Genomic DNA, 16,048 nt, shown 5'->3' on the forward strand with positions numbered 1-16,048 from the left:
GCTCAAAATATACTTCGCTCGAAATATACTGCGATATATTTCGCTCGAAATATACTTCTCTCGAAATATACTTCGATATACTTCGCTCGAAATATATTTGGCTCAAAATATATTTCGCTTGAAATATATTTCAATATATTACTCAAAATACATTTCACTCGAAGTATATTTCAAGATATTTTGATTGAAATATCGAAATATATTTAGTTTCGAAATGTTTCTCAAAATATATTTCGATATGAGGAAATGGTATGGTGATACCGACAAGATGTGGAAAAAGACACTTATGTACCGTTCAGGACATTTATTAAAGGAAACTTTTTGGCACGAGTGGCTTCTTCAGTCCTAATAGAGAAAACTAAGAAAAACGCATACATATGTACACAGTGGCAGGAGTCAGGTGAAGAGACACGTGGGTAGAGGTGGTAGTGGAACTAAGGTGGTGATTTTAGAGATGGTCCTGCTGACATTTAACAGCAGTTCCCAGGATGGGTAATATCCTCTTGATTAGAAATTTTGAAATACTGTAACTACCGGATTTTTGCTTTATAGTGTTACTGATTAGTGCAGCTTCAATGCATTTTCTCCGTCTTAAGTCTTCTTTAAATCACTAATTTTGCTTCATTGAATTTCATGGTGTCCAACATCGTCCCTATGTTGAACACATGCGTTTCTGCAGTCATTTTTGCAAGCGTTGCGTTCTGCAATCCTAATGTCCAGAGATCCGGCTGTTTCCCCTACATATACTTCACCATGTGGGGTGTGTGACAGTGTAAATTCCTGCACTTGTGCCAGAATCATGCTTGGGTTTTTGTATCAGGTTCCTAATAGTTGAAGAGCTGGTAGATATTTTAGCCAGTTTTCTGTCAAACATTTTTGAAACATTAGTGGCAACGTTGCTGACCGATAAAACAACGTAACTTGGAGGTTTTTCAACTTGACTGGTGTTGGCCTTGCTGAGGATGCGTGTCGCACGTTTCCTGCAGTCACGTATGAAGTGTAGGGGAAAATGTAGTGAACTAATAGAGTTGATGTATGTGCATTCTTCTTCGAGGAACTGCGGACTGGAAATTCTGTAGGCTCTCAGAAAGAAGCCAATAACTACCCCTCTTAGTTCTTGAGTCATGGGGAGAGGAATGTAGATCGTTCTTGTAGGTAGGTTTCCGGTAGACTTTAAAAGAAAGTGTTCTCCCCTGTGCGTAGGAGAACATCGAGAAAAGGCAATTGGTTGTCCTCCTCCTCTAGTGTAAATTTAATAGGTTTCAGAGTGTTGAGGATGTCACGTACGTCTGGATTTTTTGAGTACAATGACCAAAATGTCAACGTACCGCATCCATGTAACTGAACGAGGGATGTTACTGAGGATCCGTCTGGATTCCAGGTCCTCCATATATAAATTGGCAAGAACTGCACTAAGGGGGGATCCCATGGCTAGTCCGAAGAGTTGTTTGTACTTCTTGTCCTCAAACCTAAAACAGTTATAACGAACACAAAGTTCAACAAGGCTCACAAAATCTTGGCAGGGTACAGGTAACTATCATCGTTAATCACCCTGCGAAGAAGATCAATGGCTTGATCAACTGGGACATTGGTGAATAAGGCAGTCACGTCAAAACTTGCAAGCTTATCACTCATGTCGAGATCCCTGATACGATTAAGGTCACCCGAATGCTTTAGGCGAGCCTGACTGATTGTACCCAGGCGCCAAAACTCCTGGGTACAATCAGTCAGGCTCACCTAAAGCATTCGAGTGACCTCCTTAATCCTATCAGGAATCTCGACACGAGTGATAAGCTTGCAAGTTTTGATGTGATTGCCTTATTCATCAATGTCCCAGTTGATCAAGCCATTGATCATCTTCGCAGGGTGATTAACGATGATACAGAGTTACCTGTACTCCACCAAGATTTTGTGAGCCTTGTCGAACTTTGTGTTCGTTATAACTGTTTTGGGTTTGAGGACGAAGTACAAACAACTCTTTGGACTAGCCATGGGATCCCCCCTTAGTGCAGTTCTTGCCAATTTATATATGGAGGACCTGGAATCCAGATGGATCCTCAGTAACATCCCTCGTTCAGTTACATGGATGCGGTACGTTGATATTCTGGTCATTGTACCCAAAAATCTACACGTACGTGACATCAACACCATCAACACTCTGGAACCTACTATTAAATTTACACTAGAGAAGGACAACCAATTGCCTTTTCTCGACATTCTATGCACAGGGGAAAACAGACTTTTTAAAGTCTACCGGAAACCTACCTACAAGAACGATCTACATTTCTTCTCTCACCACGACACGAACTAAAAGAGGGGTAGTTATTGGCTTCTTTCCGAGAGCCTACAGAATTTCCAGTCCGCAGTTCCTTGAAGAATGCACATACATCAACTCTTTTAGTTCACTACATTTTCCCCTACACTTCATACGTGACTGCAGGAAACTTGCGACACGCATCCTCAGCAAGACCAACACCAGTCAAGTTGAAGAAAAACCTCCAGTTACATTGTTTTACCGGACAGCAACGTTGCCACTGTTTAAAAAATGTTTGACAGAAAACTGGCTAAAATATCTACCAGCTCTTCAACTACTCTTAGGAACCTGATACAAAAACCCAAGCATGATTCTGGCACAAGTGCAGGAATTTACACTATACCATGTGGGGGGTGTGACAAAGTATATGTAGGGGAAACAGCCGGATCTCTTGACATTAGGATTGCAGAACGCAACGCTTGCAGAAATGATGACCGCAGAAACGCATGTGTTCAACATAGGGACGATGTTGGACACCATGAAATTCAATGAAGCTAAATTAGTGATTAAAGAAGACAACTTAAGATGGAGAAAATGCATTTAAGCTGCACTAATCAGTCAGTAACACTATAAAGCAAAAATCCGGTAGTTACAGCATTTCAAAACTACTAATCAAGAGGATATTACCCATCTTGGGAACTGCTGTTACATGATGTCAGCAGGACCCCCTCTAAAATCACCTCCTTAGTTCCACTACTACCACCTCTACCCACGCGTCTCTTCACCTGACTCCTGTCACTATGTATATGCGTTTTTCTTAGTTTTCTCTGTATTAGGACTGAAGAAGCCACTCGTGGCAAAATGTTTCCTTTAATAAATGTCCTGAACTGTACATAAGTCTTTTTCCACATCTTGTCGGTATCACCATACCATTTCCTCATATCGAAATACAATGGACCTCCGGTTAACGATATTTTTTCATTCCAGAAGTATGTTCAGGTGCCAGTACTGACCGAATTTGTTCCCATAAGGAATATTGTAAAGTAGATTAGTCCATTTCAGACCCCCAAACATACACGTACAAACGCACTTACATAAATACACTTACATAATTGGTCGCATTGGGAGGTGATCGTTAAGCGGGGGTCCACTGTATCTTTAAATATATCTTGAGTGAATATAGAAATATTTTGAGCAAAATATATTGAAATATATCAAAATACATTTTGAGCAAAATATCAATGTATTTCACTCAAAATATATTTCAATATATTTCACTCAAAATATATTTTGATATATTTAGTTTGAAATATACTTCAATATATTTCACTCGAAATATATTTCGCTCAAAATATATTTTGATCGAATATTTCACTCTAAATATATTTTGACAACTCGAAACATATTTCTATATATTGCACTTTAAATATATTTCGATGTATTTCAAGTGAAGTACATTTCACTTGAAGTTTCTTGCAAGACACTTCATTTCTTGCAAGATATTTCAAATATATTGAAAGTTACATAATTACATATATTTAAGCTAACATATATTTAAGCTCTAGCAGGAACACCTAGTTATAAAATACATAACTAATACACTGAGAGGATTTTAGTATAACTTTTTTTAAATAGCATTTCTGTAAGAGTATGGGATTTGACCAGTTTCAGCATCCTTTGATTTACTTTGTCCTGTACTGTTAAAAACTTCTGTTCATGTAATTAGGAGCTTGGCAATAAACTATCTCGTCAATAAATTTAGCACTGTATTTACCAAGGACAACTTTCCCAATTTGTTAAAACCTATCCCTCGTTTATCTTTGTCAACCTGAGCCTTGTAATTTGACACTGTGAGGAATGAACTTTTCTAGGGTCATCAAGTCCGTACATTCTGGAAAGAGAAACGCACAATCTAGGCCTTGCTGTCCTGCAACCTCTGCGCGTAGCTCCTCGAGTAGTTTTGGAATGTTGGAGTCTCCAAATAACCAACTAACACCCATCCTGAAAAATTTAATTACTGTAAACCAATTAACAAGAAACTAACTTATGTTTTTAAATTAGTATTCACAAAACCTACACAATACCTTATTCATCCCTCCTTTAATGAGAGATGCCTTGATATTGTGAAGCAGTGCTGATCCAAGGAATATGAGCTACCATCCCCAGGTTCAGCACTCCCCTCTTACACAATATTCCTACCTCACCCCAACTATACCTTGGGGCGCTGTATAGCCCTTGTGGCTTAGCGCTTCTTTTTGATTATAATAATAATATACCTTGGGGCTCTTGATACAAAGAATTAGACCGATCCTCCCTTTGGATCAAACTAGGTTGCCTCATTTCCTAGTGCTGCATGACCCCCTACAGGTTTAGTGCTACCTCCATAAACTAATAATCCTATCAGTTAATTCCTCTTCAAGGGGGGCTCCTTGGCGTGGTGAAGAGGCTCTTGGTCTGAGGAATTAGCCCTGTCGGTCTTCTTCCTCAGACCGAACCTAATTACCCCCCATTCTCCCCTCCCCTATCCCATCCTCCCCATCCTCCCCTTTTTCCATTCCTCCTCCTCCTCCTCACCCCTCCCTTTTGCCCTTCCTCTTTTTAGCCTTCGTGATTTCTCCCACAGGCGCGCTAGTTCCTAGGTAGGGGAAAGGACACCGGGGTCGATCCCATTCCGTTGAGGTTTCTTGGCGGTGGCGTAGTTTGCCGTGGAATCTGGATTGCCTAGGGATGTCCCGATCCCTCTCCGGTATCCCGGAGTAGCTTTGGGTGTCTTTTGGGCGACGGGTGTATCTCTGGACGCCACCTTTCGGATTCCGGGGGTGGTGGCTGAAGGAGGTATGCTTTGTGGCGGATATCCGGCCGCCCTCTCTTTTGTCCACCGAGGTAGCTCGGCAGATGTGAGGTTGCTATCCCGGATTGCTGGTTTACTGGCATGAAGGGTAGGGTATGGCACGGGTTCCATGCTGCATCTGCGCTACTAGCGGTGTCGAGTCCTCTTGGGCGCGGAGGGAGATTTCCGGCCCTTTCATTCCTCCTGGGAACTATTCCTCCCCGCTCCCCCCTTGTTTTATTCTTTTTTTTGTTTTTATTTTCTTTTCTTCTTTCTTTTTTTTTCTTAAAAACAAAAAGCAAAGGAGTAACCTAACCATGGCAGCCCTAGTCCATGAAACCACTACCCCCGGGCCCCTTCTTGATACCGCACCCCATTCTGACCCTGCCTTGTGTTTAGACCACTCTTCGGACACTCCTGATGCCCCTGTACCTCTTGCTGGTGCTGTTTCCTCACCCGCTTCAGGTACCGGGGCTTCGACTGACTCCTTCGATTTGTCTGAACTCCGCTCTCCTTTGACTATGCTTCCGGCTTCTCCCTCTACGGTAAGGCAATTTTCGAATCGCCCACCCATTTCATGCCGGACCAACTCCGGTCCTACTCCTAAACGCCAACGTCAATCTCCTGATGATGCTCCGTCGTTACCTTCCCATTCTACTCGGAAACGACCGACACGTCAAGCACTCCCTCTCCACGCTCAGTTTCGGACCACACAATGGACTAAATTCTTTACTTTAAGACCAACTTCTTCTTCTGCCTACCTTTCTGACCATAGTATTGCCAAAGCGCTCCTGCGTCATGTTGGCAGAGATATTTCATTTCACGCTCTCAAGAGCGGTACGCGCATCGTCACTGTCCAGAATGCTACCCAAGCTCATGATCTTTCTCTCCTTTCGAATATCGATACTACTCCTATCACTATTGAAAAACATCTTTCTCTCAATTCTTGTAGTGGTACTGTCATTCTGCCCCATACCATAGTCCAACAGAATTTCCAGTCATGTGGCAATGACATTTTTGAACAGCTGGAACTCCAGGATCTCCCAATCCTCAAAGTAGACACTTATGTCCTTCCTGCCCGGGGGCGGAGACGTTACCCTTGCAATGTGGCTCGTTTAACTTTTGACAGCCGAGAACTCCCGTCCTCTGTATATGTCGCGGGACATCGGTTACAAGTTCGAAAGGTGATACCTACACCGCAACAATGTAGAAATTGCTGGCGTTTTGGTCACCCAGCGAAATATTGCAGATCTATGGCCGAATGCCCAGTCTGTGGTGCCGACAACCATTCTAATACATCTTGCAGTCAACCTCCATCTTGCCTTAATTGTAATGAAGCTCACCCTTCGTACTCCCGCCGTTGCCAGGTCTACTTAAATGAACGTGAAATCCGTTGCCTCAAAGAGGCAGAAGGTCTCCCTTATGCTATGGCAGTTACTCATCTCCGCCTCCAAGGGAGACTACCCCGTGTTTCTTATTCTCGTGTTTCCAAACATCCCCCCACTTCTGGGGTCCCATCTTCTGCAGCCTCCTCTGTTGTTACCCCTCCCATAGCCATTACGGCATCTAATCCTTTTGCTGTCCTTGGCTCTGACGTCCCGACTACAACTCAGTCTGTTCTCACATCTTCGCGTCCTTCCTCACAAGCCCCAGTATCGACAAGACCTCGTACGACACCTAATACCAATCGCCCCTCTACTCAGAAGTCCAAAAAATCCACATTGCTCAAATCTTCTTTGCCCCTTCCTTCCCTTCTTCCACCTCCACACGTTACCTTCCCAGTCTCTGTACCTAGTTCTTCCCCTCTCTCTGGCTCTATTACAAGTGTGGAGATTCACCCTCCTCCTCGTACTATGCCTTCCACCCCCGTCCCCTCCCAAGTTTCTCCCTCTTCTGTCACCTCCCAGGTTTCTACCTCTTCTGTCCCCCCCCACACTTCATCTCCAGTCCCTTACACTTTTCCCTCCCCCTCTACTTTGGTACAGTCCATTACTGTCCCAATCTTTACTCACCCTCCTCCTCCTATCTCCAATATGGTTTCCCATACATCTTTGAATTCAGAAACACTTGAAGCCATTTCAGAATATATTGCAGAGACTAAACCTTCAATGGACACTGATTCACTTCCTGTTCCTTCTCTTCCCTCTCCTCCATCTTCACAACCCCATTCTTCGCAACGCTCCGTTCCTTCGCTACTTGAACATCTTCCAATGCCACCACACGTTGACTTTTCTAACCCCTCTAGTCCGTAGGTGCCTTTACCTACAGATTCCTGATATTTTCTTCATCGCCAATCATGGCCTATTTACAGTGGAATATCCGCGGCCTCAGGGGTAATCGGGGTGAGCTTCAGATGTTGCTTTCCAGGTTTTCCCCTGTTGGTGCTTGCTTACAAGAACCAAAATTACACTCGGCTGTTTTCCATCCTATCTCAGGCTATAATTTATTGTATTCTTCGGATCCTTTCTCAGATGGGACCTTTAATGAAAGTGCCCTTCTTCTACGCAATGATATTCCGTACTGTCAACTATTTGTCCATACCTCGCTGCATTACACTGCAGCCCGTATCCACTTGAATAAGTGGTTTACAATATGTTCTTTATATCTCTCTCCTTCTCGAGCATTTTCTATCCCAGACTTTGCCTTTCTTGTTTCATCCTTACCACCACCACTTCTGTTACTTGGTGATTTTAATGCCCACCATTTCCTCTGGGGGGGGTCTCATTGTGACTCACGTGGCATTCAGTTGGAGGCTTTTCTTGCCTCTCACCCCCTCCATGTTTTAAATACGGGTACTCCCACCCATTTTGATCCTCGTACTCATACTCTCTCTTGCATCGATCTATCAGTCTGCTCTTCCTCCACTGCACTAGACTTCACCTGGTCTGTTCTACCAGACTTACATGACAGCGATCATTTTCCGATCATTCTTACTTCTCCTTACTATTCACCACCTTCCCGTAGCCCTCGCTGGCAATTTGATCGGGCAAATTGGGATCTTTACTCACACCTCACTGCTTTTAGTGAGGTTCCTTCTTCATCCTCCATTGATGAGCTCCTACACATCTTCTCGACATCAGTTTATACCGCAGCTTCTCATTCTATACCCCAAACCTCAGGCAGGCATTCTCAGAAGTGCGTGCCTTGGTGGTCTCCTGCTTGTGCTCGTGCAGTACGTTTGAAACGTGCTGCATGGGGCAGGTACCGGTACAATAGAACCGCTGAGAGACTTGTTGATTTTAAGCAGAAGCGTGCGATCGCTCGCCGTGTCATCCGTGAAGCTAAACGCACTTGTTGGCGAGACTATGTTTCCACCATCACCTCTGCTTCTTCTATGAGTGCAGTCTGGAAAAAAGTGAGGAAATTGAGTGGTAAATACTCTCCTGACCCGGCTCCTGTTCTACGGGTCACTGGTGTTGATATAGCAAACCCTCTCGACGTTGCCATTGAACTTGGCACACATCTGGTCCGTATTTCCCGAGGGCTCCATCTATGCCCCTCGTTTCTTTCCTCAAAGTCTGCCAGAGAGTTAGTACCCTTGGACTTTTCTTCTCTCGGAGAAGAACAGTATAATGTGCCTTTTACACTTCAAGAACTGGAGGCAACGCTCTCAGCTTGCCGATCATCGGCAGCTGGGCCTGATGACATTCATATTCGTATGTTACAACATTTACATCGGTCAGCCCTTGTAGTCCTCTTACACCTCTTCAATCTTATTTGGGCACAAGGAGTTCTTCCCCAGCTGTGGAAATCTGCCATTGTTCTCCCTTTCCGCAAACCGGGTACTACAGGACATGATGCCTCCCACTATCGCCCCATCGCTCTTACAAGTGCAGTTTGCAAAGTGATGGAACGCCTCGTAAATCGACGTTTAATGTGGTATTTAGAGACTCGCAACAGTCTCTCCGCTAGTCAATATGGCTTTCGTAAGGGTCGTTCTACCATAGACCCCTTACTACGCTTGGATACGTATGTTCGTAATGCCTTTGCGAATAATCACTCAGTTATTGCCATATTTTTCGACCTTGAGAAGGCATATGACACAACTTGGAGGTATAATATTTTGGCCCAGGCCCATTCCTTAGGCCTCCGAGGCAATCTACCATCCTTCCTTAAGAACTTTTTAACTGACAGACATTTCCGTGTTCGAGTCAATAATGTTCTTTCCCCGGACTTCGTCCAAGCTGAAGGTGTCCCTCAGGGATGTGTTCTAAGCACAACACTTTTTCTCCTTGCTATAAATGATTTGGCCTCTGTTCTTCCACCCAATATTTGGTCATCACTCTATGTTGATGACTTCGCTATTGCTTGTGCAGGCGCTGACTGTCACCTTATTGCAGTTTCTCTCCAGCATGCGGTCGACCGTGTTTCCACTTGGGCCACCACACATGGGTTTAAATTTTCAAGTACCAAAACTCACCAAATTACTTTCACTAGACGCTCTGTTATCTCCGATCATCCTTTGTATCTCTATGGCTCCCGTATCCCCGAACGTGATACAGTCAGGTTTCTAGGCCTTCTCTTTGACCGTCGGTTAACCTGGAAACCTCACATTACCTCTCTGAAGGCAACTTGTCACAGCCGGCTAAACCTTCTTAAAACCCTTGCTCATCTTTCCTGGGGAGCTGATCGTCGAACTCTGCTTCGCCTACATTCAGCCCTCGTTTTATCGAAACTCGATTATGGCGACCAGATTTATTCCGCGGCCTCTCCTGCTACTCTCTCTAGCCTTAACTCTATCCATCACCAAGGCTTACGTTTGTGCCTTGGTGCTTTTCGCTCTTCCCCTGTTGAGAGCCTCTATACAGAAGCAAATGTTCCATCCTTGTCTGATCGCCGTGATGCCCATTGCCTTCGTTACTATGTACGCTCTCACGATCTACACAATCCTTCCATTTATAGAATGGTCACCGATATTAGTAGACATTCTTTATTCGTTCGCCGCCCCTGTTTGCTCCGTCCCTTTTCTCTTCGCCTACTTTCACTCTTGTCTTCCCTTCAGTTACCACCTTTATATGTTCATGTAGCATCTCACTTTTCCCTACCCCCCTGGGAAGTTCCAGCTGTTCGGGTCTGTTCTTTCTCACTCCCTTGCTCGAAAGCTCAACTGCCTACGGTGGCTTCCCGCTCTCTTTTTCTTGATCACTTCCACTCTCATTCTCATGCCACCGCTGTGTACACAGATGGCTCTAAGTCTTCAGACGGCGTCGGATTCGCAGCAGTGTTTCCGGACAGCGTCGTACGAGGGCATTTACTATCTTCAGCTAGCATTTTTACTGCTGAACTGTATGCCATTCTTGCAGCACTTATTCGTATCGCATCTATGCCTGTGTCATCATTTGTAGTAGTATCAGACTCCCTTAGTGCTCTACAGGCTATACGAAAATTTGATACATCTCATCCCCTAGTTCTCCGTATCCAACTTTGGCTACGCCGTATCTCTACCAAACATAAAGATATTGTTTTTTGTTGGGTCCCTGGTCATGTCGACGTACAGGGCAATGAACAGGCAGACACTGCTGCGCGGTCAGCAGTATATGACCTACCAATTTCCTATCGAGGTGTTCCATTTCTGGACTATTTTGCTGCAATAGCTACCCACCTTCGCACCCGTTGGCAACAACGTTGGTCAACTCTGCTCGGTAACAAACTTCATTCTATTAAACCGAGCATAGGTTACTGGCCGTCTTCTTGTCATCAGTGCCGAGGTTGGGAGACCACTCTCTCCCGCCTTCGCATTGGCCACACTCGTCTTACTCATGGGTATCTCATGGAGAGGCACCCTGTTCCTCTCTGTGAGCAGTGTCAAGTTCCAGTATCGATTAGCCACATTCTGTTAGACTGCCCTCTCTATCAACGAGCACGCAGAATTTACCTCCAACGTCGTCTTCGTTCTCCTACTCTCTCTTTACCTTCCCTTCTTGCTGATGGACCCTCCTTTAATCCTGACTCTCTCATTGACTTCTTGACAACGACTGATTTACTCCACAAACTCTGATGATACTTTTCGCACTCCCCTCAGCCCTTTCTGGTTCAGTCTCTTGCTGCCCTTTACCCTTTCACCATCCACTGCCCCGCTGTTATCCGTAACCTGTTGCTCATCCATCTCCCTTTTGCCACCTGATGCCCTCGCTTCCTTCCTGCCCTGCAGCGCTGTATAGTCCTTGTGGCTTAGCGCTTCTTTTTGATTATAATAATAATAATATCAGTTAATTTCCTCTTACAATTCCCTCCCCCCTCATCTGCACAATTCCTCCTTTCCTGCCCCTTAATACCAGTGAAGGGCTCTTCACCCAAGGAATTGGAGTTTCCCTTCCTTGAATCAAGCCTGATTACTTCCCATTCTTTAGGTGCTCTTTAACCCCAGTGGGTAATCAAAAATAAATGTTAAGCCCACTAGGGTCCCCAGGGGGTAACACTTACATATATTAATAGTATGAGTGATATCAGCACTATTAGTGTACTAATATAAAATTTATTTGAAAGTGCACATGAACTATTTGAGTACTAATATGAACTCTTATTTCCCTACACATACACTATTGAAGCTTTTAACCCTTTCAAGAATTTTCAAAATATTTTACGAAATGGTAGAGAATCTTTTTTCTGAAGATAAAAACAAAGTACGAAATTTGATGGAAAATTGGTAAAATTACGCCATCGCAAATTTTACTGTGTCAGTGATTTTGTCCAAGTCCTATTTTAGGCCAATTACATTGTTCCAGTCAACCAAATTCTTACCTATTTTGCTAGTATGCTTTCCATTTTAATCGACTGAACTGCTAAATCAACTATTTCAACTACCCAATAAAAGTGATGAAACTGGTAATTTAGCCAATATCAAATTTCAAAATAGGGTCCAAACTAAACAACGCAGGCATTCCTGGCACTAAAATAACATTTCCTTTTCATTAGTTATGTTCCCAGGCTGTACACTAATTCAAATTAAAAAAAAAAAAAAAAATTACTGTAATTATATAAACATCAGCACATTCATGAACGCATATTAGATTGACCAGTGGACACGTATTGGACTAGTTGCACGATTTGTTTACTCTATATCGGCAACATCGAATATTTCCGCTACTGTGAGCTCAATTTCACATTTTCAGTTCTCAAACCAATCAAAATCTTCTATTTCTGTAATATAATCTTCCATTCTGTCAAAAGAAACAGTGTGACTACAACCATAAAAATACAAAAATACACCGCAAAGTTGCCGTTTGAAATAAAACATGGTAGCAGTTTTTCTAAGGGACTGCATGCTGCAGCATTTTTTTTATATGGTACACACAAAGGTAAATTCTTTCATATCTAGGCCCAAATTTACCACTCACAGCTTATCTGAATGAGCCAAGCTCATGGTATAGTTTTACAGCACTGACCCAGAGTTCAAAACCATAGAACTATGGCACTGATCCTCAAGGGGTTAATAGAATATAAACACTAATACCAGCTATTTGAGTACTAATATTAGGTCTTATTTCAATATCAGCACTATAAGCACTGTTTGAATCCTAACACTATTTTCAACTGACCTCACCAGCTATTTCCTGCACAGTCTAGGGTTGCCCCACCTCTCCAAACTACAGAGTAGCTAGCCTCATCAAATATTTCTTAATGGTTCCCGCAATCGACCCCATAGGCTAGACGTGGTCCAAAAGTAAAAAAAAAAAAAAAAACCATTGCATGGCTAACATTTAAGAAAAGTAAAATTTAAGACTGTCATACAATCACAAGACAGTAGTCACTCGTATGGTTGCTGTCAACCAACCTACTAGCTATGCTTCACACTATTATGGTAGTACAGTGGACCCCCGCTTAACGATCACCTCCCAATGCGATCAATTATGCAAGTGCGTTTGTACGTGTATGTTTGGGGGTCTGAAATGGACTAATCTACTTCACAATATTCCTTATGGGAACAAATTCGGTCAGTACTGGCACCTGAACATACTTCTGGAATGAAAAAATATCGTTAACCAGGGGTCCACTGTACTATGTACTATCTTACTAGGTACCCGTTTCATCCATGGCAAGAGGATAGTACCTTTGGATGGTGTCTGCAAACCTAGTACCCGTTTCAAACTCATAGCTATGTAGTACCTCTCTGAACAGTGCCGTCTACCAACTTACTACCCATGCTCACACCCATGACGAGAGAAGTACCTGAATGGTTGCCATTTACCCACATACTCTACCTACATTTCACACTTAAGAATGCACCTAGGGAGGCATAACTTGTTTTCACACCTGCAAGAGGAAGGTAGCATGTACATCCCTGGATGGTTACTGTGCCTATTGTATACCTCCAGAGATTTCTCCAGATTAAATATTATGTGCCTATAATTTTTTTTATATACCAAGGAGTGCTGTATAATGTACATTTGATAAACACTGAAAAATAAGTGAATATAATTTATAAACCTATCAGCCTTTCCACTGCCAAATAACCATAAACTTGGAACTTTTGGTGTAAAAATTACGAAAGTGCAAGAAATTTGTAAATCCACAGAAAATATCCAAATTCAATTTTTCTTTAGTACAGTGGACCCCCGGTTAACGATATTTTTTCATTCCAGAAGTATGTTCAGGTGCCAGTACTGACCGAATTTGTTCCCATAAGGAATATTGTGAAGTAGATTAGTCCATTTCAGACCCCCCAAACATACACGTACAAATGCACTTACATAAATACACTTACATAATTGGTCGCATTGGGAGGTGATCGTTAAGTGGGGGTCCACTGTATTTTGAAATGTGAACGTTCCAAGAAACTTCTGAAAAATCCTTTAATAATGTTGGTGGAATTACCAACAAAATAGGTAAAAAGACGAGCACCTCAAGATATTTTTACTACCGATACATTTTGCTCCTCAGGAGCTTTGTCAAGCTAATACAAAAAATACTAGTGAAAGAGGAATATAAACAATGCAATAATAGGCCTACTGTCACATGCTAGTGGTGGTGGTACTAGAAGTAACTTACGTAATGGCAAGGTTAATCATTTTGAAGACCTGTGCTATGTCCAAGACAATGTAGCTGCTTTCATTCTAAAATGGGAACAATTGATGATTTAAGGAATTACCATCTAAGTACAGTGGAACCTCAAAAATCGAACGTATCACATACCGAACGTTTCGAAAATAAGACCATTTTTTCGGACAAACTGTGTCCCTATTATCGAACGCGCCCCTATTTTTGGACCGCCGGGTACAGGACCTGTCAGCTGGCCCGCTCTGTCTGCATCTCCACGCAGGCGCTGTGAGCAGTCTAGCTTTGTTTATGCTTGAGTGAACACTAACCTGCGATCTCATTCACACATTTTACGATTACTTAATTGTGTTTAGTGCTTGTGGGGCTGTGAAATAAGCTGCCATGGACCCAAAGAAACTTGCTAGCGGTACCCCTGTGGTAAAGAAAGTGAGAAACACCATAGATGTGAAGAAGGAAATAATACAGAAGTATGAGATTGGAGTGAGACTTGTCGAGCTTGCCAGGATGTACAGAGGACTGTGGACAGTTATTTTGTGAGACAGACAACTGTTGACAATTTTGTGAGACAGAAAAGACGACTGGACAGTTATCTTGTGAGAGACTGTGGAGTTGTGAGACAGACGATTGTGGACAGTTATTTTGTGAGAGAACTGTGGACAGTTATTTTGTGAGAGAAACAAAGGACTGTAGACAGTTATTTTGTGAGACTGGGGTCCTAGTGGCATTAAAATACAGAGAAGGGAAGCAACCCCAGAGAGGGCTTTGATACCGGAAGTCCTCATGGAGGGGGATTCTCCTTCCAAACAATAACCCCAACTCCCTCTCTCTCCTCCTCCCTATCTTCCAGATGCCATCACCAATCTTCAATAAAGGTAAGTAAAAATGTTATTTTATATTACTATACATAATTAAAGACTATAGCATTTGTTGTATGTAAAACTGTAATTAATCTCTATAAAATGTATTTTTTGTTTTTGTGAATATTTTTTGGGTTTCTGGAACGGATTAATTGTATTTCCATTATTTCTTATGGAAAAAACAATGCTTCAAATTTCAGACTTTTTGAATTTAAAACTAGCTCTTGGAATGGATTAAGTTTGAAATTTGAGGTTCCACTGTATCTAGTTTCATCACCAGAACTTGCAGACTAAAATGCCACGAATCATTAATCTCCATTTCAGACATCAACATAATACACACACTTTTGTCAGCTCTGAAGTATTAGCACAAGTCTTTAACCCCTTGAGGGTCCAGACTCCCAAACTGAACTATCCACAGCATTTAAGAATTTAAAAAAAAAAAGAAAATTGATTATGAAATGGTAGAAAATCTTTTTCTGAAGGTAATAAAACAAATACGAAATTTGATGGAAAAACTGATGAAATTACACTATCATAAAGTTTGTGCATCAGCAATTCTGCCTATTTTAGGCCAATTACATTGTTCCAGTTGACCAAATTCTTAGCTATTTCGCTACTATATGTTTCATCGAACAAGTACAAGAAACCATCTAATCAACTATCCAATGAAGTGATCAGAAATTGGTAATTTGGCCAATTCCACAAAATTCAAAATATTCCAGTTTCAAAATAGGGTCCAGAATAAACAATGCAAGAATTCCTGACACTAAAATAACACGTGTGTTTTGTTACATTTCCAGGCCTCTTCAAGGGGGGCTCCTTGGCGTGGTGAAGAGGCTCTTGGTCTGAGGAATTAGCCCTGTCGGTCTTCTTCCTCAGACCGAACCTAATTACCCCCCATTCTCCCCTCCCCTATCCCATCCTCCCCTTTTTCCATTCCTCCTCCTCCTCCTCACCCCTCCCTTTTGCCCTTCCTCTTTTTAGCCTTCGTGATTTCTCCCACAGGCGCGCTAGTTCCTAGGTAGGGGAAAGGACACCGGGGTCGATCCCATTCCGTTGAGGTTTCTTGGCGGTGGCGTAGTTTGCCGTGGAATCTGGATTGCCTAG

General features: G+C 42.7%; 1 protein-coding gene across 4 annotated transcripts in view; it reads right to left on the reverse strand.

The window, feature by feature from the left end:
* Nucleotides 1-4,007: 4,007 nt before the first annotated feature.
* LOC128687050 (uncharacterized) overlaps nt 4,008-16,048 on the reverse strand; it is a 56,934-nt gene continuing 44,893 nt past the window's right edge. For all 4 annotated transcript variants that reach the window (XM_070082583.1, XM_070082581.1, XM_070082582.1 and 1 more), the window contains exon 9: nt 4,008-4,255. In XM_070082583.1, coding sequence (XP_069938684.1) covers nt 4,078-4,255 — 178 coding nt within the window. In that variant the 3' untranslated portion in view covers nt 4,008-4,077. The remainder of the gene's footprint in view (nt 4,256-16,048) is intronic.

Source organism: Cherax quadricarinatus, chromosome 7 (genome assembly GCF_038502225.1).
Source record: "Cherax quadricarinatus isolate ZL_2023a chromosome 7, ASM3850222v1, whole genome shotgun sequence".
Lineage (NCBI taxonomy): Eukaryota > Metazoa > Arthropoda > Malacostraca > Decapoda > Parastacidae > Cherax > Cherax quadricarinatus.